The sequence below is a fragment of the Columba livia genome, chromosome 19 (genome assembly GCF_036013475.1).
Source record: "Columba livia isolate bColLiv1 breed racing homer chromosome 19, bColLiv1.pat.W.v2, whole genome shotgun sequence".
In the NCBI taxonomy this organism is placed as follows: domain Eukaryota; kingdom Metazoa; phylum Chordata; class Aves; order Columbiformes; family Columbidae; genus Columba; species Columba livia.
In genome coordinates, this window is record NC_088620.1 from 1324754 (window position 1) to 1352572 (window position 27819).

The window sequence follows — 27819 nt, forward strand, 5'->3', positions numbered from 1 at the left end:
GCTTTGAACCATCCGCATATATTTAAGAAACCAGTCCCATTAGTTGCATTGTAAGGAACCAAGCCAAGTTGCTCCTGTTTCTGTCCCAGTATCCTAAAAGCTAGTCCAGATGTACTTTGCTCTGCCTGGCTGAATTCCTTTAGGGCCTCTTGTTGCCTCTGACCGCTATGAAATCCCCCTTGCTTAGTTATAAACTGGGCAAGGAGAAGCAGAGGAAGAGAAGGCAAAGCATGCAGAGCAAACCTGTTGGGCTTGCAAGAGTTAAAGATGCTGTGTGTCCGGGTGCCTGTAGACTGTCTCCAGTGCCGATAAAACAGTGTGCGTTGAAACATATGGTAGGCAAGTTCTGCTTTGTCCCGCTGCAATCGCTTCAATTATTTTTTGTGTTGTGTATTTTACAAAGGATAAATCAGGGAACATTTCAAGAAATGTTTTCTCATTCTAAAACTTATCAAAATATTGCTGACACTGATCCATGGCTGGGAATGTCATTCCTGAATAAACATGATGTCATTCTCATTCCATTCATACTTCTCCTGGACAGCTGCTGTCAGCCTCAGTGAAGAAAAATGCCACCTCCCGGGTGACAGCTGCCACTTGAGGTACTTTGTGTATCAGCCTCCATAGGAATAAAAAAAAAAAAAAGGAGAGCCAGTCATGCAGATGCTATTTAAAGCATGTTGCATCTTGATGAGCAATGTAAAAGTTAATATGAGGCAGGTTTCTCAGTGTCAAAAGTCTGGACAGTGAAGAATAAGGGACTTTTCTGGTCTCACCTTCCTACGAAACAAGGCTCAGACAAGACCCTCAGTCCTCAACCATATTTACTTAAAAAACAACAGAAGTGCTGGCTAAAATGTGCTTTGGTTGCTTTACTTTTCCTTATTTTAGTCTAGACCTGGAAAATCTTCTAGAGCTTAGGACTCACAGAGGGACGAAGAAGTGCACGAGCAGAGCCAGTATGGGTGTTCACTGGGACTTTACACCTTCTGTGTCCCCGAAAAAATGTAGTATTTTCCAGCCCAGACTAGAGGTGATAGAAGGCAAATAGCAGCACTGTCACTGGGAAGACAATTGAACAACTCTCAATTTACCCAGCATGCAGGGATGGTATGGCATGCAGATTTATAACAAATCATTCATTTTCCAGTACCACAATTACATTTGCAATTTGTTGGCACCCGGCAATTGCTCTAGGAATTGTTCTGGGCTGGTGTGGCTCTCCAGGTGCTTTCCAAGCAAGGAGACAGACAATCCTTGCCCCAAAGAACAGCCCAGACTAAATCTGTTTTCTGTTCCTTCTGGCCTCCAACTTGCACTGCTGCTTCAGTGTCAAAGGGGCAGATGTATAATCTGGGAAGCTTTCCAGATGCATCTTGAGCAAAGCAAAGCATTGTGAATCATTGCTACGAAGCAGGATCTTTCAATCTGTCACAGTACCACTGGCAGCACTCAATATGTACTCACAGCACCTCATGGAGGGGACACTAGTATTCGCCAGAGCCAGATTCTCAAAGAACGAATAAATAAGTCATGCAGACGGTGCCCCAGCAGGACTGCTCTGTCCCCAGTAGAATGGCAACAAGCCCATGCTAGGCATGAGCTCCTTTGCAGCCATTAATGTTGCATTAATAGGTTTCTTGCCAGTACTGGGCCAGCACTTTAACTTTTGCTACTTCTCCTGTCTCATAAATGCTCTCAGGTGCTCTTCCAAAGAGTCTGTGCAGATTGCCAAACAGAGGAGAAGAATGACAGTGACATGGCCTCTGGCTCTCCCCTGAAACAGCAGCTTTTCTGTCATCCCCTGGCAGTGCTCCAGTTTCTTTACAGCTCTGGAAGCGTGGCTCAAGCAAGGTTGCCAACACATGTTCCTCCGTGTCAGACATTACTGTGATTCTGGAGCCTGTAAGGAGCCTGTCAGCTATCATTCTGCCAGGAATACCCCAGCCCTGGTTCCTCTGCTTTCAAATTCAGTCTGTGTTACCTTGAGTAAGAGGAGCTGTCAGGTATCTGGAAAAACAATAGCAGCTCCTGCTTTCATTTGCATGCCCACTATTTAAATCCTTTGTCACTAATTCAAGTGGGCAGTGGATAAAAACTAAGTGAAACATAATGATGCAATTCACATAAGTGTGCAAAGAGAGCATCTCTGCACCTAACCTCATGCCTGCCAACGTTCCAGTGCAAATTTGTTGTGTCAAACTATCAGAAAATAAGTGGATATCCAGCATGCTGGAGTCTTCTGATCAAAATGATGTTTATCAAGTCTCCTCACAGGCTGACCAGTTGTCCCGATTTCAGGGGAATGGCAGGTTACCAGTTCTCTCTTTAACCTGCTGTACATCCCCTGCCCCTCTGCTGGGACTGCCCTCAGGCATGTCCCACACCAGGTGGCTTTAGCATTTGAAAGAGAGAAGCAAAACCTCTGTGCAGATTTTGTATGTGTGTTGCCTTGCCACAGAAATCCTCTGCTTCTTCACCATTTCCAGCTGCTTTTCTAGCCTGTGTGTGTAGCCTTATTTTCCCGTCAGGGCTGCACGGCAGGACAGCACCGCGCACTTCGGGGAGCTGAGACACCTCCAGCACCATCAGCCCCTCACAACGTGAGGCAGGAGGAGAGTGAGGGAGCTCCAGCACCTCAGCGTTAAAGAAGAATGTTCATTTTTACAGCACTCTTTACACAAGGTTTTCACAGTCAGCCCTAACGGAAGGTAAACATTTCTCCACTGTGGAAGCCCTGCCCTGTCTCACAGCTGCACTCCCCACTGTTGTCTGTGTCTCTGCAGCCACAGACCTCCACAGTGCTCGGACGTGACACACACCAAAGTCCCAACCTCACTTTTTGTGAAGGACTGTGCCCCCGCCATCCCGTTTTTCAGGGGACCATGTACACAGCTCTGCTCCTCGCTTTGCATCTCCCCACCAAAAGCCCTCAGTGGTGCCCAGGACCCCGCGGCCCTGGTTCTGTGTGGGGATGCAGCACCCAGCCGACTAACTGCCAGCACAGACATCACTGTCATTTGTAACAGAGCGGATCCAAGAGAGGGAACCAGGCCCCACGCCTCGTGTCCTGCACGGCACCACCCAGCGCGCGGCGTCCTGCCAACACCTCCTGAGGGGAACAAAAGGCGGCTCTACCTGCTCCAAGCCCCAAATGCCCCAGACCTCCAACCTGCCCCTCTCCAGCCTTACCTGGTGCTGTCTTCTGGGGGATGTTTCCTCACACGGTGCCCACAAGAGATCACCTGCTCCGCAGAGTCCTCCGCCGGCACTGGCTGCCCGTCCCTTCACAAGGAACCGCCATTCCCGTCAGAACCGCCATTCCTGTCAGGGCGGCGGGCGCCAAAGGCCGGTTCCTCAGAGTTCCCGCCTTTCCCGCCAGCAGGTCCCCAGCTGGATGAGGGGGTCACTGTGCATAAGCAAATTCAAGGATTTCCTGCACTTTTGAGGATAAAACAGAAGCCATTGTCTCACTGAAAGCGTCTTGCACTTGAGCAGTGCCCCAGCTTTGACCAGCACCCACTGAAACAGCACAGTTCTGTGAAATGTCATTTCTCAGAACACGGTTACCTCAGAAAACCCAGCATTTGCCTCAAAAGCAGCTCCTACAGGTCCCTGCCCACTGCAGCGCGCTGCCGCCAGGTCTGTGGCGGGAAAGGCGGCTGCTGACTGCGGAGCAGGAACCCACCTGTGCAGCTCCAGAACCTGCCGGAACCTTCCGGAACCCGCCCCAGGGAGCTGCAGGTTCCCTCAGGTTACTCCAGAGAGGTGAGGTTGTCTGTCCGTCCAGCCCAACAGAGCACCCTGGACGTGGGCTCGCCCGCTCGTGGCGGCTGCCAGCAGAGCACAGAGTGTTCTGTGCGACGGCTGCTTCGAGCAGGGACAGCTCGGGAAGCTGAACATTGGAGCTTCAACCAGAAAGTTCAAAGAACGTGGCGAGAAAGCATGAAAAATAATTTTGACACTTTGAAGTAGAACTCAATTGTTCCATTAAGCTGTATTTTTAATAAAAAAATAACAATAACAGCATTCCAAATATCTATTTTATAAGCTTTACTAATGTATATTTTTTCAATACATGTCAGAAATTCTTACTTGAGGCAAATGCAATATTTATAGAAAGCAAGAGACTTCAAAACAGCTCCAGAGACTTTAAGCTCTCGATTTATTCACAGATTTAGAATAACTCAGGAATACAAAATGACAAAATGTACATTTTTTATATTGTTTACTAATGTATTGTCTCTTGTCCCTGATCCGTCATTTTCCTGACTGGAGGAAACACATTCAGTTTCTTCACTCCCTTTAATGCTACGTACTTCTGGAGGGAAATATTCCCACTTGGTGCAAATCTATCACAATTCTGTCTTGCAGAATATCACTCCCAGAGAATTAGGTGAAGATCATTAATAAATACATCTTTGCAATGACAGTCATTTCTTCTTTGGTCATGATTTGTATCTGTTATCTGCCTCAGCCTCCCGCGTTCCCAGAGAAGCTGCTGTGAGAGCGAGGAAGAGGAGCGGCGGCGCCGGAGCCGAGTCGGAGCGGCGGTTCGGGGGTGGCTGTAAGGCTGACGATGCCGGGGGTTCGTTAACCCACAGTCAGATGTCAGCGGTGGGGACAGCGTCCTCCTCTGCGCCCCTGGGCCCACGGCACCCAGCGTGAGAGGTGCCAGAAACAGCCCAACCACAGAGAACGGGTCAGAGATAGGACAACAGCCCGAATATTCCTTCTGTTGGCATGGTAAACCTTCACTTTTCAAACCCAATGACTCTAGTCGCACAAAAGTGCATTGCTTAAAAAATACCAAATATTATCTCCTTTTATATATTAAATACGTGTGACATTCTTCAGCCTGGGGGCATCTCTGGAACTGCAGAATTTCCCGTTTCGTTGTGGCTCTTCAGGCAGCCGGTGGGCAGGTGAGCGTGCTCCGCTGTTGCTGGCGGTGTTGTACCCACGCAGTTTCCCTTCCCGCCATCACCTGTTTTTTCATTACATTACAGTGCAGCTGTATTTTTGCAGCCATTCCTAAACACTGCTATAGTGAACACTGAACGTTTTGGAGTAACTGTTCTGTAACACCTCGCCTGTGGCACAGGCACAGCGTCGCTCCAAAAAGGGTGATGGGGAAGCAGCCAAAAACCAAAGTGAAGGAGGAAACCTTACAGTGTGAGCTGAAGCCTGGCGAACAAAGTCGAGACATTTGCTTGCAAGTATCTCTGCACACCAGTGAAAATTCCAGACCAATACCATGCTTTGTTAAGAAACCATGAGCACTTCTGTATTTGCTTCTCCTTTTTATTTCAGCACCATGTAAATTTCAGGGTGAAAGTTGTCCGATGTTCTTCTAAAAAGTAATCTAGCCTGAGAGTTTGGGGTGTAAGTTTATTCCACGTATTTTGCTGTGTGCCTAGAAGAGGACACTGGGAAGCCGAGGAATTTGTGACCCACATACACAAATAACTGTATGTGCAGCATGATACAGCTCTAGGCAGACACAGGGTTATTTTTCTTTTCCAAGAAAACCCTGGATCACAATTAGTCAAAAAGACATGTTACCCTGGCAAAAGATAAGTCCAGAGCTCTCCCAAGTGTACTGCTGATGAATCAACAGCCACAGCACTCAGCCAGCTCAGCGTCGTGCTGGATATACAGCGAGAAATGATGTGCTTTTCTACACAAATTGCAGCAGTGAAGATACGCCACAAAATGCATAACTGTTGTAAGATGATAAGCACATCAGTTCACTGTACTGCTAGAGCTCCTTTCCTCATTAGACTTTTGCTAAAGTTTCCAACTTCTACCAAAGTCCTGACCAACCAAAAGGTTTCGGTACCAATGAAAGACCACGGAGTTTGCCTACTCAGTTTCCTGAGAGAGAAGAAACAAATCTAAGGTTACGCTTCCAGCTGGACCCACGTGGGCTCCGCAAAGACACACTCTCTGCCCGAGGTGCGTCCATCGGCAGCCGTGCGTCCTCTCTACAGCTTGAGAGCACACCGTGGCCATGGAGCTGCCTGCGCCCTTCTTCAAACCGCCTCAGAGGTTTTTTCTTCATAAATAGGTACTTCTAAAACCGATACGCTTGCAGTCATTTAAATCACTAGCATCCAAAAGTGTAACAACAACTCAAAAGCTGGGATCTTTCTTTTTTTCCCCTGGTATCTCAAGTTCAAGCTGTAATTCCCCCCATAGTGCCTTGCCTCCCGCAGCTGGGCTTTAAGAAAGAACAATAATAGTCCAAAGGCATGTGACAAAATCACGCAAGTTGGTAAAGGTGGAGCCAGAGGGGTGGAAGCAACTAGTGAGTCAGCTCATCACATAAATATATTTAGAGCTTAACTGGCTGTAAAACTCAACAAGGGCTGTGTGTTCTGAGGCACTGGGCCAAAATATGCCCAGGAGCCTCCAGCTCAGTGTGACAGAATTAGCACTATCATGCAAACACACACTTTTCTGAGCAAAGGAATTTAGTTGAGAGAGCCAGTCCTTTCTGTCCCAGCTCTGGCCATTTCCGTGCTGGCAGAAGCGGTGCTGTCACCAGGGTGCAGCGGGGCTGGGGACGGGGACACGCTGTGTGAGCAGGACCCGCAGGCTCCCGTGCCGAGGGAGCAACTTCTCTCTGATACTTTGTCTTAGCAGGACCTCGCATTTTCGCATCTTGCTCCAGTGCTCGTTCACAGGGCTGACACGTATGGCTGGACCCTGTGCGGCCCCCACGAATTCATGACAACACGAGTGACTGACAAGAGCTGTCACCTTCCCCATCCACACACACTCCGGGCCAGCATGAGCCGCAAACCTACAGTCCAGTCATCTCTTAAAGTAAATGCTGGAGTCAGTGCCTGTGGCATCTTGCAAGCACTGTTCAAGCGACTTGGCTCCTGGGGTTAGAGTAGATCGTCTCCAGTATGAACATTGCTGAAGTTAATATTAATGCTAGAAATATTAATGCTGCAGCTAACCCAGGCAGCTGCTGCACAAAGCAAAGAGGAGAGTTCATAGCAGAAAGGTCCCTGCAGCCTGTCAGTTCCCTGCGAGGCAGCAGTCTCGTCCTTCCAGATGTGCGCTCTGGCATTCAGCTCCGGAGCCTCTGAGCGCTGCAGAGCTGGCAAGCTCCACACATGCCAAACACGTGTCAGAAACATTTCTGAGAAGCATCTGCTCTCGCTACCCCTCCCGCGCTGTCCCGTGCTGTTGCTGACATGACCGCAAACAGCCGTGTCGCACACCAGGGCTCTCTGGCAGGAGTGACGTTTTGCAGCCATGCTCCTCGTGCTCAGCTCCAGCTCTGCCCCAGGCTCCGGCACCGCGGGGCTGACGGGGAGGGATGGATTGTGCGGCTGCTGCCTTCGCCCCCTCTCCCTTCGACAAATAAGCTCTTTCGGGGAATTAGAGAACTGAAATATTAGCAACCACTGGCACTGTCGTGGACACATGTCACAACCCAAAACAAAGCCACATCCCGATAGAGAGGTTCATGAGGCTTTTTTGGGGGGTGAATTGTATTTCCATGAAAGAGAAATAGTAAGACTAATGATGCAGACGGAGGAATGAGCCCGGATGTGACACAGGCACAGTGAGTAACGCACTGGAAGTACCAGTGGGGAAAAAGGTTGAGTGACACGTGATTTTTTTCACATTTGTGTGTGTACAGATAATACATCATCAGACCTCTTCATGTGTTATATATTAGCCTCCCTGGTGTCACTGTCTGCCCCAAAAGACTGATGTTTCTCACTCTTCCCCTCTTTCCACAGAAAGTTTTCAGTGGCATCTACATAAGTAGAGAACAAATTTTGTTCCACCAAGTTCTGGCACGTTAAACCTAACAAATATACAAGAGATGCAAGGGTAGCTAACGCCGTGTGCTCGGTGCCTTTGTGAGACATCACTGCTGAGGGAGCGCAGAGGGGGCCAGTCCAGAGCTAAACTATTGTTTGCAATTGCCTTTTCCTTTTGACATTTTCATTGTATGTTCTTTTAGGATTGTAAATCTCCTGCCATGTCTTTACAACACAGCTGCGAAGAGGCAATATCTAACAGGCTGAGGCAGAAAATGTCCTGCCACCTGGGAGCAGCACTCTTTATCTCCCCAGCACCATCCCGGCGTCTTGGGCCGCTCTGGCTCTCTTCTCTTCCACTGTGATATTTTTCAGTCAGTGCATGCCTGATTCTTTTTTTGTTCTTTCCTGAATTGCAGGTAGCTTTGAAAAAACACGCATGAACCAGCCCTGCCAGCTTAAAAATAAAGGCTCCTGATTGCTGTCATTATTATTATACTGCTAGACATTTTATTAACACTAAAGTTTGACATTTCCCTCCAAAGAAAGGCCTTCTTCTGCCCTTCTGCATGGCTACTTTATTGAATCCAAACTCCATTTCCGAGGATCTTCACCTGTTTAAACGCTGCTGTGTTTCTAAAAGCAATTTAACCTTTCATCTTTCATAGATGGTTCCTTTTTTAACAAAAATCCTATAGGGCCATTTTTCTCCTCATCTCCCTGTGATCTCAGTGATATTACGTGATGCAGCTTTTGAAGAAGAAATGCCGAAACAGCAGCTTCACCACCTGCAGCTACTGCAGCAGGAAGGCGGAAAAGGCAACCTGGAAAAATCCCTTTTCAACATTTCTCTCACAAGCTCCCGGTAAGAATCCCCCAAACCGACAATGTCTCTTGCATAGAAATGAAGGGCAAGAGCTCAGGAAAGGGAGAAGGGCCTGGAGATTTTGCCAATGTAAAACCCATCAGCTTGTTTTCCAGCCTCACGTCCTCTCACAGCAATGATGACTCAAGTGCCACCCAGCTTTAGTTCTTTATTTTTGGCAATGGCTGTGTGTTGTCAAAGGTAACACTGTCTCCTGGGATGGGGAAAGTCATTCTGAACACAACCAGTGCCCGGGAGGCACCGTGTTTAGAGACAGAACTGTTTTCGAGGCATTGTTGGATGATTTTACTGCTTGCTTACTGCACGGCTCACATGGGACTCTTGGTTCAATAAAAAACAGACAAACTACAGACACTAGTACGTATTTTCCTCTACTAAATCCTCTAATCCTAGTTCAGCCCAGAATGCTCAGAGAAATTCAGCCTTCCTCCATACCAATCCACATTTCTGCTCCCTCCTCAGCCCTGGCACGTCTCTGGGGAAGGCAGGACTGTCCCCATACAAGCCCAGCGCCCCAAGCCTAGGGCTGCCACCCCGGGCAGGGATTTACCACCAGGGACCACAAAACCACAGGGCTGTGCTGGCACCTGCCTCAGCAGGTCCCTTTGGCCTCCTCCCATGTGTCCCGAGAACAAGGCCGAGTGCCGGCTGGAGTCCCCGGGTTTTGGACAGAGCCTGCGCAAGTGCAGAGCCCTGCACAGAGCCACTGGCTCCAGCTCTGCCGTGTGCCCGGGCAGAGGCAGCCGCCTCCGCTGCCCACCCGGGATCACCAGTACCACCAGCCGGGATCACCAGTACCACCAGCCGGGATCACTGGTACCACCAGTCAGGGGGAGCACAGAGACCTGGGGCTGCAGGAGCACGTGGTGCCTCCAGCCAGCTCCGGACACCCTCTCCCCTACAGCCACATTGGGTCCCTTCCCGAGTCCCTGGCTGGGGACAGCAGGGCCGCAGGTGGCTGCCATGCCCTGGGAGAGACAATGCATCCACAGAGGTTCTTTAATGACCCAACCCTCCGGTTATCCTACGTTCGCATAGTGTTAGTCCTGTTTCCTCATCTAATGGCTCTTGGAGGCTGCTCCACTCTCCCAACACTGCTCAAGGCACCAGGTCCCCCAGGAAGCTGAGTTGGCTGAACACAAACAGTCACCGTCGCAGCCATAACAAGGTCCGCCGGCGCCACGGGCTTAAGCCACAGGCTCAGGACCGGCAGCCGAGGCGAGGAGGATGGTCAGATCTTGGCGAGCAAGCCCTACTGTGAAATAAACGGTCCCTGGTTTTCCTGAGTCACTGAGAAGTTTTTAGATTTTCAGGGAATTTTGAACAAGGGACAAGTAGAAAACTTGGATCTTTTCTTTATAAAATCTCTGGATCTCTGATCTGAGGACCAGCGAGGACTACGGATGGGGACTGTTGAGTGCTGCTAACGGAAATTTCCTCCTTGGCGTGGACAGTGGTCCCTGAGCAATCACAGTGCTCACTGACCCTGAACACAAGTTATTTTGCAGACCTCCTGCTCCTTTCCCTCTCCCCTTCCCCGGCCCTCTGCACACCAGGGGGCAGTTCATAGCTTGGGAGCTTTTGCTTCAGCAAAGCTTCTCCCAGTCCCACCTGTGAACATCCTCTTGCTATGGAAGATGTTATTGTGCATTTCACTCACAAATGAAAGATTGTGAAGTCTCACAGATGTGCCATCTCTAAGCTGCTGTTAAAATCCACATTTATCTGTAATTTACTTTAGAAAACACATTAATAAAAATAATTAAAACCACATAGCCCAAGCATCCACCAGCTAAAGAGACATCATTAACATTCCCTGCACCTGAATAACAAGCAAGGAAAAACAACACGGGGATTTAGAGTTCAACTTGCAAAAGATAACACCGTGCATTAGAAGCGAATGAGCCTCCCAATGGGAGCAGCACTAGAGAATGGAAAGAAAATAAAGTAGGGCAGTGTGCCAAATTCAGGAGGTTTAAAAAAAATAAGCAGCGCAGCCATCACAAAAGAATCCCCGTTTCAGCCCAGCATGGGAGGAAGTATGAACTGAAACCCAACGAGGATTTCCATGTTACTGTCTTAATTTGTAAAGGCTTTGAAAAATAACACAATGCTGAGCTGGTCTTTCTTTTTGGGGAAGAGGGGAGAGGGTCAAAGGGAACTGTATTGGTTATCAAATAATGACAGAAAAAGCTATTCTCTCTGGCTCCCCTAAACTCCCAAGTGACTTGAAGGGACACAAAACACATCCAAAGAAACCCTTGCAGAGGAAGGCAAAGCAAAGTGCGCACCGTTCTCCCGCGCGTTCTCCTGTGTGTGCTCGCGGCCGCCTCGCTGTGCGCTGCCACATCAGCTGTCCCCAAAGGGACGGGACCTGCACCTTGCAATGGAGACGGACGCTTTTCCTCCCGCAGGAAGACGAGCTTTGGAGACTATAAAGCACCTGGCAATAATGGCAGGATTAGATGGCGTGCATTCAGGGCCAGTTCTGGGCACACACCGCCACAAAGGGCTCATACCTTCTAATTACTGGGCCAAGCTGGAGGGAGTTTATGCTAATAACACCCACAGGTACTGGAACAGAGCCTTTCTGTCCATATTTTGGGGAGAAGCTGCATTCATATCTAACTTTGCCTCCTGTTTTCAAACCCATGCAGGATTTTTGTTTTTCCCTGTCCTTATTCTGACAATTTTAATTGCATAAACCCAGCTTTTCACCTTTTGTTGCTCAATGGATACAGGAGAAGGCGAAATGCAGGTAGAGCACCACAAAAGCCAAAGGCAGGTGAGCTTTGAAGGAAAAGGGATCTAGGAAAGGGACAAAGAGGAGCATAGAAATGGAGGGTTGATCTCTGTTGTACTCACAGCATGGAGTAAGCCAAGCAACAGCTACTGTACCCTAACTAGGCAACCAGTAGAAAATCAAACCTGTGTGATCAATAGGATAGTGGTGAGAGTTTGATTAGCCTTGGAAAAATTACAATAAGGAGAGAACTTTTTCTCTCCATGGGCTGGGTGATTTCCCTGTGAAAGTTTTTACAAGAATGAGGCTGCATATAATGCGTCTTGTTAACCCAAATTACATGCACTCGAATTCCCTCTCTTTCCCCAAAGAAATCAGGGAAGAAATCAGGCGTGAAATGGCGTGTGGGTGGGGCTGAGCAGAGCAGGCACCACACTCGTAATTAAATGAGACTCGCTGAGCCCCCGCTTCTCCGAGCCTTTCGGTTCTTCTGCTGGGCTGTGCTCACTCCCCAGAAACGCGGGATATACTACGTGTGTACAGACTCTCCAGCCCCTGTGCAGGAGCAGCGTGCAGGGGTTGTGGGGGTCCCTCTGGCCTCTCTGGGTCAGGAGATCCTCAGAGCTGAACTTCACGCTGCAGCCCTAAACCTGCTGCTAGAAACGCATCTTCTACTGATTTGTCAAGTCCACTTCCTAATATCTCCAGCAGAAGGCTGGCTGCCCTTTGTCTCCTTCTCGGCTTGTGTCTCTGTTTCTGTTCTGCTGCTGGCGAGTTGTCACCTGCCTGCTGGGGCTCCTCGCTCTCAGGCCTCCCTGTAGTGTCTGGCTTTGTTTTTGTCAGTGAAGAATACGATGAGGTGCAGTGGCCCTGGTGATGCAAGGGAAGGCTACGATTGCAATAATAAGCGGAGTAAGTAAGCCCTAGGGAGAGCGACCTGGGACAAGGTGGTGGTGCTTCCTCCAGGGAGCAAAGACAAGGGAAAGAAACAACGGAGACGCTGTGGAGAGAGGTGAGCGGGCGCGCCGGGGAGGCAGCAGGTGGGAGCAAGGCAGCGGTGTACAGAGGATGAGAAGGGGAACGTAAGGGGAATCTGAAACCAAAAGAGATGCTCGGACAGGGACGAGGCACTGCTGAAGATGTAGCCACATTTTAGGTCTTTGCAAGAACAGGTTGTGAGGAACAGGTCTGCTGAAGAGAGGAGCAGCTCTCCTTGACTGGCAGCTGCTAAATGTGTCAGGAGCTCGAAAGGAGAGGGTTGCAGTGCATGCACCTCAGGCTGCCTCTGCTGACCCGCTGCCTCAGCTCGGGTGCGTTTCATACACTATAAACCAGGAGCATCTGCAACAGTTCCTGAGAACCTCCCCTCTGCAGTCATCAAAATGCACTCCTCATCCGCAGCCTCCTCCCGGCACTGGGAATATCTCAGCCCTTAGCAACAGGTGATGACAGGGCACGACATGTTGTATCCGTGTTTCAGCCTCTAGAAGATGAAGATTAGATTTCTCCCACTTTTGCATTAATGTCCTGAGAGATGCACAAGGCTCAGCTTGCAAGTGAAATATCGTGTTTCCTACACACAGTTGTACAGCTGAGCTCTGCAAAACACAACTAGCATAGCGGTAATCCTTTTATCTATTTTTTTTAATTCAGAAAACCTTTATTTGGGGACAACTTAATGCAATGCTTTGACAATCCGGATGCCACATCAAGAACACATAAAATTAAACTCATTTTTCATTAGTGCCCCCTCACATACAGCAGAGATACCTTGTTGAAAATACAGGCACAGCTGCATTTTTATTCAAAAGATGTTGTATGCAGCTGAATTTACCACAGACTGGAGTGTGGGACTGACGGTCCTGCCCGGTTCGGTTTGGTTTGGTGAGGAACCTGTCGGGCTCTCTGGATGTGCTGCCCTGCCCCGGCTGCCCAGCACAGCTCAGCAGGGAGGCACCGCAAAGATTCGCAAATCGTGTGCTGGAGACCAGTGCCCTTAGTCTTGATCTGTGTCCAGAAGCAGCGAGGAGAGTAAAGCAGAGAGGCTCTGATGTTACTTATGTATTTACTTCTTGTTCTCACTGCATCCGAATGCTCTCGGAAACAGTTATGGAATCTAAGCACGGGCTTCCAGGTCCTGTGCCTTGGTGGGACGGGGGCTGTAAGCACAGAACCGCAGCTCTGGGGAAGGTTGTGCTTTAGCACAGCTGGAAAAGCTGGAGGTTTAGCGTTAATCCAAAGAAATTGCTGCAGCTGGGCCACATCAGTCTGTTTCTGCAAATGAACAGAAATGTAGGGACAGGCAGGCTGGGCGTGAGGGACCCAAACGGGGCAGTTTCGCGTGTGCCCAGACAAGGGAGCCGTGACAGGCCCGGACACGCCGCAGTGCCGAGCACCGCACATCCCACCTGCGGAACCACGAGGCTTCGGCCTCCCGCGTGAACCCTGCTAAGTGCGTCATTAACAATGATCAGCTATGCAAATGGCAAAAGAGGTAACCAGTTATTAACAGTGGACTCTTTTATTGTTTCTGAAAATACGTGTGTGCTGCTAGGTGTTTTCTTGTTCTCTATGCACATATTAAAAAGAAACTGCAGAGCAATAAACGTTAGTATTTAAAAACCCCCAACTTAAGAAGGGTACATTCACTATAACTTCCCTCTTTATGAGGAATAACAAAGGATCCCTAAGCTTCTATGGTTCTACAGAGACTATAAAACGATTGTGAGTTTAACTGAATCTTTCCTGGCTTTGAAGGTATAAGATTAGTGTATGTCAAGGGAATATGCTTTGTTAACACTTGTGGTTCAGTCCAGCTGCATTTTTCCTGCATTTTACGGCGTCTGTTTTTGTCACTCTCAACAGTTAGGTACGGCACCAAGATAAGAAACATGTCCAAAATTAAACTCTGTAAAACAAGAGGTTTGGCTTACACTTTCCCACTCCGGGCTTTGCAGGGCTGGAACTCAGGCAGCCAGAAACGTGCTGCCCTCGTGCAGTAAGTGACACCTTTCCTTGTCAGTCATTCATACCTAACAACAGATCTACTGCTAAGTAAATACATTTAAAGAAGAGAGGCAGCCTGCAGGAGCAAAGAGCAGATTTGCCTACAAAAGCAGCATGTGCTTGGGTTTGGCTCCTTCAGATTTCTGACAGAAAGCTTGGAAGCAGGAAAGAGAACGGTAAGCCCTCCAGAACACTCTTGCATCTCTTACCGTCTATTAACAGCAAGGGCTGGGACGCTGCGCAGTTGCTAAGTACTGAATGTTTCAGCACTGTTGCACACACTGGAGGTTGTTTTCTCCCCGACTCATACGGCACAAATCTGAAATTGTTCCTCAAACCAAAAGCCTTACGGGTGACAGGGGATGGCGTCACCTCTAACACCATCACTTCTCCTTATCCCGGCAATCCTGCTCTCCTGACCCCTGGGCCCGGGGCTCTTCCCAGACAATGATTTGTATACAGAAATGTATCTTTACCTTCTTTCTGCTGTAAAGCTCCTAGGACTTTCACTGTCTCTCAGGGAAGGAGAATGGATAGACTTCTCATGCTCTCAGCCTTACCTGTTTTAACGGTGTTTAGTTTTCCACATCCCCACTTCACAGGCCTGTGCTTTCTCATCTGCACTTACCAAATAATATCATCTAGTGTCTCCTTCCTGGAAAAGGAAGATTTCCTTCAGTACCAGCCAGTATAAATCCCTCTGAGTTTGTTGCATTCATCTGTGTGTTCTCACGTGTCTTGCAAACCCCTAAATCGATGTGCAATAGTTTCTGGTTTCCATTTTCCAAAATAATGTAAATTAGGGTCTCCCGTCTTCCATGTGGCTCTGTGAAGCAGCGATTGCGACTTGGAAGGTGAGACTAGAGGTGCACACACATGCTCACAGTCATCCGCTGCAGCTCCGTTTCTCACAGCTTCCCACGTGAAATGTAACGACTTCCACCTTGCAATGGCACACGTTTTGCTCTAGTTCGGCACCATTCACTCAAGGACTTCAAAGCACTTTCTCAAAAGAGCGTTAAGCAACCTCTGGGCAGACCCTGTGCCGGGTACAGCGCCAAGCGGTGTCGGGAGTCCTGCCTCGGTCTCTGCCCCAACCAACGGGCAGAAAAAGGACAGAAATACCTGGAGTCCTGCCAGAAACACATTCTTTTAACACTTGGCATCACCTCCAATATAATTGTGTGATTAAAATGGATTATATTTTTATGCAGATCTTGTAAAAGCAGCCTGGTTTGGTGTTATGACTATTTCTAATGGCAACTTAAATCAAATTTCATTTGAAAACAACAACAGAGTTGTGTGGTTAGTCCTGGCCTTCTGAAGTAAAAACAAACACACGTGCCCCCCCAACAATGAAGCCAACCAGCCAACCCAACGGAACACAAAGCAAACAAACCAAACGCTCATCCACCTGCTGTCAGCTCAAAGCTCTGCTTCCGAGCGATAGTAAGTCCCTGGGAGGACCATAAGCAGGTGCACATGGCCGTTCTTGTGGATGTCTTTGCTGTCATTGTGCCTAAGTATGAAGCCCGATTCATATTTTAGTTTCCTTTTTTTTTTCTCCTTTTCCTTTAGATGAAGATTATTATTATTATTATTATTATAGATGCCTAAGCTTCAGTCTTTATCTTCCAACAGCCAAAAAATAACAATCAGTTATAGAAAAGTGCTCTAAATATGTGGATTTTTAACAACTAGGAAGAAAAAATAGTTTGGAAACCAAAATATCCTGGAGGCACTTTCTCCATGCACAGTATATTTGATAAATTGACTCTTGCTTCCAAGACAGGCATTCGGCTTCTTCATTAGTATAACGACCCTTAGTCTGCTCTCCCAAACTTAGATAATTTGAATGAAAACTGAGTTTTATGAAATGTAGCTATGAATAGTGCCGATAAATGTGAAGTTGTCATTACACATCACTCACGGTGATGCCATCCCCCTCTGCCGTAGATCAAAACCTGTTCATTCAGCATTCTCGAGATCAAACGTCCCCCTGGTAGCTGGCAGGAGCAGCCGGTGTGCTGGCGAGTACCCAGGTGCCGTGGAAGTTTTCTCACATGTAATCCCCTTTTGTATTCTGTGCCATGTGTGAACTCAAAGACAAAATATCTGCGTTACCTTAAATAAACTAGGTAAAATGTATCTCAAAAAGTTTCTTGACTCAAAAAGTAGCAAATCATGGTATGTATTTTCATTTTTGTATAGGCTTCATTATATTCTCATTCTAAGTTGCTCTTAACTCTCTTTCATATTTAAAAAATGAGCTACACACCTATCATGCAAAATGTAAAGATGTTCAACTAGTTCAAATTAGATATACAGTAAAAATTCACTTCCAAAGAAATATCATTTCCATTTTTGTTCATGTTTTTAACAGAATTTCAGACTAATACATCAAATGTGGAACTGTACAACTATGTGAAGACACATTAGGATCGCAGTAGTAAAAAAATGTACAGCATTCAAACCCAACAAGCTCTAAACAAGCGAACAATACCACAGGATTGAAACAGTCATGGGGACAACATGGGCCATTGGAGCCGGTGAGTGAATCCTAATGCACCTACAGAAAGACCCTACATAGAATGTTGTCTCTTATTTAGATGCAAAATCCCTGATTTGGTTAAACCGGACAATTTCTCTAATTGTCTCTTATAGGTTTCAGATAAGATTAACACGAGAGTTTTCCCCGCCACAAACGCCAGTTATTTGAAAAGGCAATATTGAGACGTGGTTTGAAAGGTATTTCCATCCGCGTAGATTCAGGTAGTTAAAATACAGGGTCACAAATAGTAGCACAGCAATTTCAAAGAACCATTTGAATTATTATCTGCTACATTTGCTGTAACACTTAAGAATTCCTTTTTTTAAAACTGTTGACAGGTTAATACACAGGGTTTTTAATTACGGGCTGTATCCGTTTAACAGTGGACCAACATTGCCTTTTGAATTAAGAAAAGATCCAGCTAAGCAGGTAAAAGAAAGATCTCCAAGGTAATTGACAATGAACGAGCCATCCCATAGAGCAGAACCTCTGTCTGGGTGTCTGACAGACGGACGTGCATCCTTCACAGTGCACTAACCAGCACCATTTCCTTATTAGACATTTATATTATGAGGAAAGATGTCTTGGACAAACCTGTAACAGTTATTAGTTCAACCCAAATCACTTTTTTAAATATTTCATTGTTGTGCATAAACTCAGTGAGCTACGCCAGCCTATTGGTTTTAGTGGCCAGAACATAATCCCTGTCACAGACCTCAGCTAGTTACAATATTTTTAGGACTACCTTGCTTTTCAGATAACTCACCTGTGGGGATTTTTAGCCTGAAGTGTAAAAAAGGTTAATAAATGACCTAATTATGTCAGCATTCCTATCCCACAGTCCTCGTGCGCTGAGATCTCTCACTGATCTTGGGAGGAATTTGGCTTGCACAGAATGGCAGATTTGCAGCCGAGAAGGCTGAATAAAGGTGGCACTTTTAAACCCAAAACATGTTCCCAACGAGCCCGGCCTACCAGATCATCCGCAATGCACTGAGAGGGCGAAGAACATGAATCTTGGCACCTCTCTTGCTGTTTCTTTGGAATAATCTTTTAGTAATTCGGATCCAATGGGATGACGGGTTAGTTTTAGAGAGCTGGCCACATACCACTGAAAGGAACTGACAGGAGCGGGGTTGAAAAGGAGCAACCATATGCATCTTACAGACCACTCAAAATCTATAAAACTACTGGGCAAACAGCATCGTGTGTACTTGTTCTTAGACATATTTAAACTTTCTTGAGGTATTTCTTTAATTACAGAAAAGCATCATAAAAACAATAGAAAAAAACCTCAAAAAATGAGTTCTATTCTGCACAGATTTTTGGGGAGGAGGAATCCAATGGTACTGAAAGGATCATTAAAGGAATAACCACGTTTGTTAGTGTCAGTAATATTATAGTCTTTCTTGGCTTTAGGTTCCTTCAAATATTACAAAAAACGTAAGGCTGTGACTTTATAAAACATATTTTTGCCTCAGTTTTGCCCCCCAGGGTTGTAAAATAACCCCGAATACTTCTGTGTCTTTCCTGGGGGAGGTCAGCCAGCGCCCCGTCTGGAAGGCTGGGCCGCGGCTGCGGTGGCCGGACACCGCGCTGCCCTGCGGGGCCGGGCCCGCCCTGCCGCCAAAGCCGGGTTGTCTCACCACTGCTGGCTGAAATCCAGTTTCTTCAACGCAGCAAGTTAAGCACAGTTTTTCTGTTCAAATTTTAACGTTATCTGATCACTTCTACCTGCATCTAACATTTATTTCTCTCTGATGAAGTTATCTAGGCTGTTGCACAAGCTGGTTTTCTCGCCTGTACATACTTCAGGAATGGCAGGAACATATGCATCGTATTTAGAGTTTATCCCAGGCAGATACTGTGCTCGAAGTGCAGTTTTCTAATCCCTTTAAATACAATCAGCCTATCTTGATTGTGACACTAGTGTTAAATGTAACTGCAGCCATTACCAAGTAGTTTCCATAAGTGGTTTTATTACTGGTTAGATTTTACAAATTCTGGTATTCGAACAGTCTTTGACCTTAAAATTCTAAAACAACAAAGCAACCAATGAAAGGCTTAGGACTATTCAAAGTAACAAACTCTTAACATTTTTGCCCTGGTCATAAATATACAGAGAGAAAAAGAGAGAAGTGGACATGGAATCCAAAGTATGTAGATAAAACAGTATATAAGGCACATGGCAGTCTTTGAAAATACAGAAGCTTTAGCCAACTTAAATTAATTGCTGTTTCCCTTGCTCAGTCCACAAAACTGTACAGTTACACAAATGTTGTGTTGCAATAGATCTTCCAAGTTATTCTTCAGTCCATACTCCGCAATACCAGAACACTACATTTCCTTCTGTTTTTCAGGAGAGATCCTAATTGTGGTTAGTCGGTTGCTCAAAGCCTCTATTAAAATACACTTGGAATTTCAACTAAGAATAATTTCTTTTTTAAAGAAATTATTAAGAAAGAGTCATCAGAAAAGGTTTGTGAGAGTAGTCTGTGAAGGACTTCGAGATTCATGAACCTCAAGACTTCCGGGCACTGCCGTCAAGACGGATGTCACAGTCGGCATGGTGGGATTCGTCAAGTCCGTTAAGGTAGTGGGAGTGCTGGATGGGCTCATGGAGGCATTGGATATTTCTGAGGCAGGACCCGAGGGGGTCCCTGCTTGGAGTGTGGAGTCTGAAGTCTTATCCACCCCTGTGTTTTCTTGACGTAAGAGGTTCCGTCTGAATTTGGCTCGAGCATTTTGAAACCAAACCTGAAATAGTTTAATATAACAGGGTAGCATTTAAACAGCTGCATTCTTTCAAAAATGCAAAAGCATACTCACAAATTCACCAACACTTGAATTGTGGAAGATGTTTTTACCGCTAACATGTTAGAAAAGTAGCCCCAGCCATGAGAAGCGTCCTGTGCACGTCTGCAAAGCATTCCTGTCTCCATCCCCTGCAATCCGGTACGAACCGTCTGCCTGGGACGGGAGGGGACTAAGGACTCGGTCTTTCTGCGCAGGCTGTCTATAAAGATGCTTAGAAACTTGGCAGCCCCCATGAATCCTCGATTGCCCCCAATCCCAGAAGCACTTGTCTGGATGAGGCAGACATCATCTGACGAATACAAAATACCGAGTTTCAGCACCCCCGTATCTCAAGTCCGTCTCCCACGGGGGCCGCGGGTGACCCCCACAGCCCCCTGAGCGAGCGCTGCCCCGGGAGCCGCCCGTGTCCCCGTGTCAGCAGCGCTCGCACTTTTCTAAAGGATTGTCCCTCTTGCTCACTCTTCTCTCACTCTTCTTTCTCAAAAGCTTCAGCTCCCTTGGCCTACGCCAGTGTCCTTTTTCAAATGTTCGCAGTACTGGAATGATGTTGGGAACAGAGGCTTGGATGGTATTAAGGACCTACATTGCATTCAAAACTGTCATCTCAGTAGAAATTATATCCACATGCAGGAATTTTTCCAAGATTGCTACTTCTTGCATTATTTGATTATTGCCTATGAGTGAAAGGCTAAAGCCATGACTTCATCCTTCTCAGTTAAATGTCAGTGTTTAGGTCCAGGTTAATAATGCTCTCCACTGTCTGCACGTGTTGTTTAAAGATAAAGTATTTTTCTGACTTCTTTGAAATTACATAAAATGAAATGTATTTGTGAAACTTGCATGAAACCTATGTACAGCATCTGACTTTGACTATATTTGAAACTGTCGTTAAATACCCTGTGTCCAATATGATGTATGTATGTTGATAACAGGTATTTTTACTGCTACAAACCAGCTGAAATTTCACTGTGCATATTTATCAGGTCTTCGGTCATTGTTACGTGCTTTACAATGGACTCAATCCTGACCCCGCAGTCCTCACACTGACCTGCTATAAGGAACAGGGCTGACTCTTTCCATTCCAGATATAATGAGCCTCGTCATCTCTGGGTCTGCCGGAGAAAGGAACTGGGCGAGTGAAGGGATCTGCGTGGCCTCACAGTGTGTCCATCGCACGTACAGGGAAACCGAGGGTGTGGAGCTCACGGGGCCACACCAACCTGTACAGCAATTCTGGCTCTGCCTCAGAAACAGCACGGCCCCTGCCTCAGGATCCGCTTTAATCACAGGAGCGACCGTACACAGGAGCAGTCCTGCAGGGTGTTCTCTTTGCGCTCCCAGAACTCATCAGTTTGTCTCAGCTGAGCTTCCTCTGCCTGGTTTTCTGCCCATGTGGGGCTGGTCCAGCCCCAGGCTCGCCGCACTGAGCGCTCTGACTTCTTCTCTGGAAAGCTTGCTCCCCAGCCAAGGGTCGCTAGGGTGCACACCCTCTCTCACCCTCTCTCTCACCCTCTCTCCATCAAGAAATAATCCTCAGGCACAAATTGTAGCAGTGGCCAGAAGAGCTGCATTCATGGGCCATGCATAAACCACACACTTACGGGTCCTTGTTTCTGAAAGCTCAGGATTTTAAAACAGTTTATGCTGGCATTCCCTTTGCTAAAACACTTGGCTTAAAGGCTATTTCTGAGTTTCAAATACGACGAGAAAACTAAAATCTTCTCCTAAACTAGAACCAGCAAAAATACACGCATGATTTTATAACACAGCCCATTATAGTGATAAACCTGTTAAAGGGCAGCAATGTGGTCAAAACCAGGCAAAAATGAATGTGATCTTCTTGCCTGACACATTGAGCAGCAGTGTCTCTGCTCTGCGCTCTGTATTTTTTCTGATTGTGATTTGAAACATGTCATATGTAAAGACAAGTGAGCACGATTATTGGTGTTTATGTGTTGCCCTTATCTTCCATGAAATATGAAAACCTGTGCTCAGCTGCCCTCACCAGTGACCATGCATGCTGCTTCCAGGAGCCGCACCTGTAAGATGGTCCATTCTCTCTTTGGTATTGGTAATTCATGTTAGACATAGAAAATATTATATGATCTTGTAGGTATTATTTAAAAATAGAGCTTGTATGACTACTTTCACTTCCATCCTCGCTGCTATATTGTTAAGGTTAATGGTTATAAAGTGCTTTAAAATTGTCCAGTGACAAATATTCCTGTTATTACTGAAAAGACAAGTAAATATTTGTTAATTGAAATTCTGAAAATGCCTTGTCTTATGATAGAAAGGGATAACATAATTATCGCGATAGTGATCCTGCGGCATGCACTAAAGGTGTGACAGTATGCAGCAGAGATTTTGGGCTGCAGAGCAGTGGAGGAACTAAAGCTCTTGTTGTGTGAGCTGCAGGGGGGCAGCGCCGCCCCGCTGGCACCTGTGAGCGTGTGGGGCTGCCCCACCGCAGGGCTGGGCTCAGCGGGGCCAGGCTCAGGGGGCACTCAGGCCCTGCTCCTGGAATGGCACTTCAGCCAAGTGCAGAAGTAATAACCCAAACATACGCAACCGAAAGAATTGTTCCAGAAGGACTTCTCTCACATCAATTACACAATTAGGAATCTGGTCTTCAGTATGGAGGGATAAACAGAATAATGGGGAAGTATCTACTGTTTTTCTGTCCAACTGTATCATTGTAAGGCTGAGCTATTTCGAATCAAAGACGAAAATATGGACCAGACCTCCCACTGAAAGAGAAAAGCAGCTGTGAGCCCCACCGTCGATGCTGGCACGGACGGGTTGGCGGGGCCGGGTGCTGGACAGCTCAGCGACTGGCAGAGCCATGGCTACTGCAGTTAAAGCACCACAGCAGCTCTTCAGTGATCTGTGCAGCTAACTCTTTGTCTGCATTGAGTAAAACAGGAATAAAGTAACATCTCCATATGACAGGGAGGTATTGAAAATAAATACGCTAAAAATTGTAAGGGATTTGGATACTGCGGTGAATGAGATCATCTAATCACCTTAGATAACTTCATATTCTTGTTTGTAACACCTCCATTGTCACAACTGTTATACGTTAGTTTTATGAATAGCTTGTGCTAGAAGCAAGTTTTTAAACACAGTTTTGCTCATTCCCACAGCTACCTGGAGACACTGAGGTTTACTGAATTTTCTTAACTGGCGAGAAATAAAGATATAAAAGATGTTGCACCACAAAGCAAACTATGTTCACTCATTGCACACACATTCTGATTACCCTGTTGTAATTAGTAAGCACACAGTTAAAGGGGAACTATGGGCTATTTTATGAACGCAGGCTCGGTGAAGAATCTGCAGCGCGTTATCCTAAAGCAAATCTTCACCCAAAGGTAGCGCAGGTACCCACGCGTGACTGTGACAGTGCTCATGCTTGCTGACTGCTGGAAACTGAACTAGCCAAGTCCGCATGGACGCAGCCATCCCTGTAGGGTTTGCACAGCAACTTCACTGGGGAGCGGCTCAAGAAAGAACGAGCAGCGTACAGGACACCCGCTTTATGTTCCTAAACTGCTTTTCCATGGATTAACGTGCTCCGGACTCCGGGGGATACAACAGGCACATACCTAGAGCTAGCAAAGTACTTCTTCTTAGCACTGTCTGCCTACACCTTCCCTTCTAAACTCACAAAAAGAAAGATCAGTTCCCAAAAGAGGAACATTTATGCCAATTAGTTAGTGCACAATTAGCCGGTCACTTTAATTAGGAATGATAGCTTACAATAACAGGCTGCAGTACAAGAGGTATACGAATTAAGTTGCAAATATTAAACTAAATGGGAAAGAAGATAATAAAAATAGGGGTTAAAAATATAAATAGGCTAACTGTGCTTCTATCATGGCTACTTACAGAGAATAGTCTGCATTACAAAGCCACTGAAGGAAATGTAATTTATGAAGCAGTATGTTACATTTCCATGACATTCCACTTCTGGCCATGTGTAGCTGATGAGTAAATGTATATTAAAGCAAAGAGAAAAGTCAGGTCTTCCAAATCCAACATCACAGATCATTAAAAATATGGTCAGATTCTCTGCTCATCTACAAAGAACGCACCCGCATCCCATGTTATGTGGGACTGTCTATACAGTACGGGCACTATGGCTGTTCCTGAGTCTCTAGGAACTCTGCTACGTGGGTTCAGGAACTACTCTGCTTTCAGAACAAGAGAATCTGATTCTCCTGATCTGCTGCCTTGTATTTTCTATTCAAACATATTCTGTTAATGATATATAAAGAGCCACAACCCTCCATCAGCTGAACTGAGATCTGAACACACAGAAAACACAACCGCTTAGAAACACGCCTGATAACAACATGGGGAGTGTGCAGGGACGTGTGGGAGCCCAGGGTGTACGACAGACTCGTGCTAACGATGCCTGTTCAGTTCAATAGTGTCCGTGAATTAGTTCGTGTTCAATAACTGACACAGACGGAACGTCAACCTTTCAAAAGGATTAGCAAGTGACACCGTCTCAGTAACCAACATCGGGAAGAGCTTTCCCCAGCAAAGAGCAACCCTGAGACTCATGTAGGTGAACTTCAGTGCTTGAAAAATCACCTCTCACAGGTTAGAGATGAACCAATTGGGCACAAAGCTTCTAAAATATTTAAAAAAAAAAAAGTTTTCATGGCCCAAACTAATTTTTAAACAAAAGTACAAAAGAGTAGGGAGTGGAGAGTGCTCAGAACAGACAGGAAAGCTCAAGTGACGCCAGACAAAGCATCGCTCAGAGTCAGTTTCCTGAAGTGCCTCCACCAGCATCATCCGCTGGGCGCAAACCCCACCACCACTATCACCTTCCGCCACTCTGCAGCTAAAGGAGCCCAGACACACAGGAGTATTTAACGATGAAAGTAAAGCAAGTGAAACACCAATTACCAAACCAATGGAAAAAGTTCAGTGGAATTGTAAGGGACTGCCACCAAAAAAAAGAAAAATAAAAAAAGGAACAACTAAGCACCTTAAAAGTGCAAGATGCAGTGCAGCAGTGCATTCCAGACACAAACACAAGCAATGGAGAAACTGAAAGGACTGAAGTGCAATGGAGACGCAGAGGGGCCAAGGAAATGCATCCTGAAATGGAAGGAAAAAGAGACAACAACTTGGAAAATAACGGAAGGAAAGAGCCATTCGGTGAAAGGAGACACAGGACAAAGTTGGAGTGAGGAGAGGGAGCAGACAGATGATCAAGAGAAAGATACTTTCTAGACGCTGAACTCATTTCTTAATGCGCTATGTGAAATTTCTCAGGTATTTCGTGTGTGAGCACACTGTGACAGGCAGAATAGCTATTACTGCACTGTCTAAACTCTGAGGGTAAAATAAAGGAGAAGCGTCAAAATAAGGACAGACAAATGCAGAAAGTTATTTCACCCATGTGTGTGGATAAAGGAGAGCTGCTACCAGAGACACCACGGCAAGCCTGAGGATGTGCACGAGTTATCTTGGAGGAATCTGGTCCACTCCTGCAAATCAGCCTCATAAAACCAAAAACTCCAGCTATGGAGGACGTGGCAAAGAGCAGTAATTACGAACGGTTTTTCTTTAGTAGTTTTTACTGGGAAACCTACAAAACCTTTATTTCCTCTTCTGCTAAGTACGAACGCTGGGAAGTCCAGAACCTCCCTAGCAAACCCGGTTTTTGTCACTATTCCTGTCTCCTGCCCCCTTGCCCGTGGATGTGCCCGCAGGACCCAGTGCCGCCTGTCTCTCTGGAGGGAAAAACCCATTTTACTACAATTGAGACCGGCTTTAAAAATTCCAGCAATAGATCCTGGAATGCCATGGCTCCTATATGCCCAAATGTATCTCTAGGTATACTTACTTGGATAAGTGCCCATTAAAATTGGCTTATTGAATGAGAACTATAAATTAAAATGTAGCTGAATCCACTAATATTCTCTCCTTTGCTTCTCATAATAGTTCAAATGGGGTGTATGTCCTCGAAGCAAGAAAAATCCAGCTTTCAGAGAAAAAGTGCTTTTAAAATGCAATTTCCTCTCATTCTAAGTTACTAAACTACAAATAAAAAAATAATCTTTGAAAAATTAAATGTATGTCCACTACGATTATGAAAGAAACTATATCCTCTTTGTTCTGACAAAATACATCCAGACTGCTGATTAATTTCTTTTAAAGGCAAATATTGTAAGTAATTTCTAAATTAAGAGCTCTCTATTTGCAGTGAACACATTAACTGAAATAATTCACTTTTTCTTACAGCAAATTGGAAGCTAAAATACGCACCAGAATTAACTAACTACAGGAAAACAAGCGGGGCCACAATCTTCATGACTGTCATAAAAAATGAGAACCCAAGAGATCTACTTTTGGGAAACTGAAAAGAAATCACTTTTCTGATGCTCTCAAGGATGTAACTGAAGTCTCACAGAAGGGAGGAATGATTAAGAAAAGCCTGAAGATCGGCAAAATCCACAGCATTTCAAACCTCAGATGGATGGTTTCTTTACTTCTCAAGGAAAAGATTGCTCTTCTTACCTGCAGAACCCTTTTGGTCAGGCCGGTTTTCTGCGCTAGCTGTTTCAAGTCCTTGGCATCAGGATTGTGGTTAATAGCAAAGTACGACTTCATTGTCCGCAACTGGTGGTGTTTGAATGATGTCCTCATCCGCTTTGTTTTTTGATTGCTGGGGTATTGCTGGTCTCGATCCAGGTGGTCACCATCGTTTTCATTGCAGCTTAAAGCTTAAGGCAACAAGAGGGAAAGGCGTGTAAATCTATTGCTCTGTGACCAACATTGTTTGCAGTTCATCTGAGTGCAGCAATTAAAATAACATACCATGGCAGGTATTGTACTGGTACAAATCCTACTTGCCTTCCCCTCCATTTCTGCATCTTCTATTTTTCCCTCACAATAACCAGCCCGCAAGGACCCTCACCTGCCTCTTTATGGCTTTTCAAATGTCAGCTCTGCTTCCTTTTTCCTCCCCCATCTCCACGCAGCTGTCCCCCCACGTTCTGCTCTAGGACAGGGACTGTCCTCAACTCCGCAGAGTGCTCTGCTGTGCTCTGTATCACTACAAATTGCATTGTAACTACAAGGAGAGCCGTACAATACAGGCCACTCAAATCTCAATGGAACAGACCAGTTAAAATTATAATTATTTCCTCCATCAAACTAAATCCCATAGAGTACAAGAGAGACCATTAAATGAAACTCTATAAAAGAAATAAAGTTTGTGGGTACCAGACAGCAAATTATGACTATAATTGGACTAGCTAAAGAAATAAAACTGTTAACACAATGTATCACTGGCATGCCAAATGAAAAATATCTTTTTCACTATTTATATGTTTATATTTCCTTTTTTTATAAAGTATTTGCAAATACTAGTTTGAACAATCTATTCTGTTAGATCCTTTGGAAATCACTGGATGACGCTCATTGATACATTGGCACAAATCAACCACCAAGCCTATGGAGGAGCTCTGGGAGCCAGGAACATTATAGTAATTATCAACTACTATTAAATGTTGAATGCCAAGCAAAATAATCTCATAGAGCAAAACTAGTTTCTGGTTTATTTGTGCATACAGTAAACCATAGAAAAACTTTTAAAATAACATTAAGAACTGGGGTTAAATCCATTAAAAAAATCAGGGATGTAACTGAAAATTCACTCTGACAAACTTAATTTACTTTTTCAATTCCAATATCTACAAGTCCCTTTTAATTTCTGATAACGTTTATGTTAAAAGTAATGACAAATCACTACTACCTCTGTTCTATGTTGCATGCAAAAACGAGGGGAAAAATGTATTTTAAAATGTGAATTATTGGTGAATTTCTTAAAGACATAAACAGATTTGGTTTCAATTGGCCACCATTGCTGGTTCATTAGAACTGAGTACATCTCTGTATAGTCTAAACTCATGTCACCCATCAGAGGTTTTCAGCCCTGTTGAAAACATACAAGTTCTGAAAGGCATGCATTAAAAATGTTTTTTAAAAATATACGCCC

At 45.7% G+C, this 27819-nt stretch overlaps 1 protein-coding gene across 5 annotated transcripts in view; it reads right to left on the minus strand.

Annotated features, from left to right (window-relative positions):
- Window positions 1-18935: 18935 nt before the first annotated feature.
- LHX2 (LIM homeobox 2) overlaps window positions 18936-27819 on the minus strand; it is a 31652-nt gene continuing 22768 nt past the window's right edge. For all 5 annotated transcript variants that reach the window (XM_065035423.1, XM_005512982.4, XM_021280166.2 and 2 more), the window contains exons 4-5: window positions 26337-26542; window positions 18936-19733 (exon numbers count right to left, since the gene is read on the minus strand). In XM_065035423.1, the coding sequence (XP_064891495.1) occupies window positions 19446-19733; window positions 26337-26542 (494 nt within the window). In that variant the 3' untranslated portion in view covers window positions 18936-19445. The remainder of the gene's footprint in view (window positions 19734-26336; window positions 26543-27819) is intronic.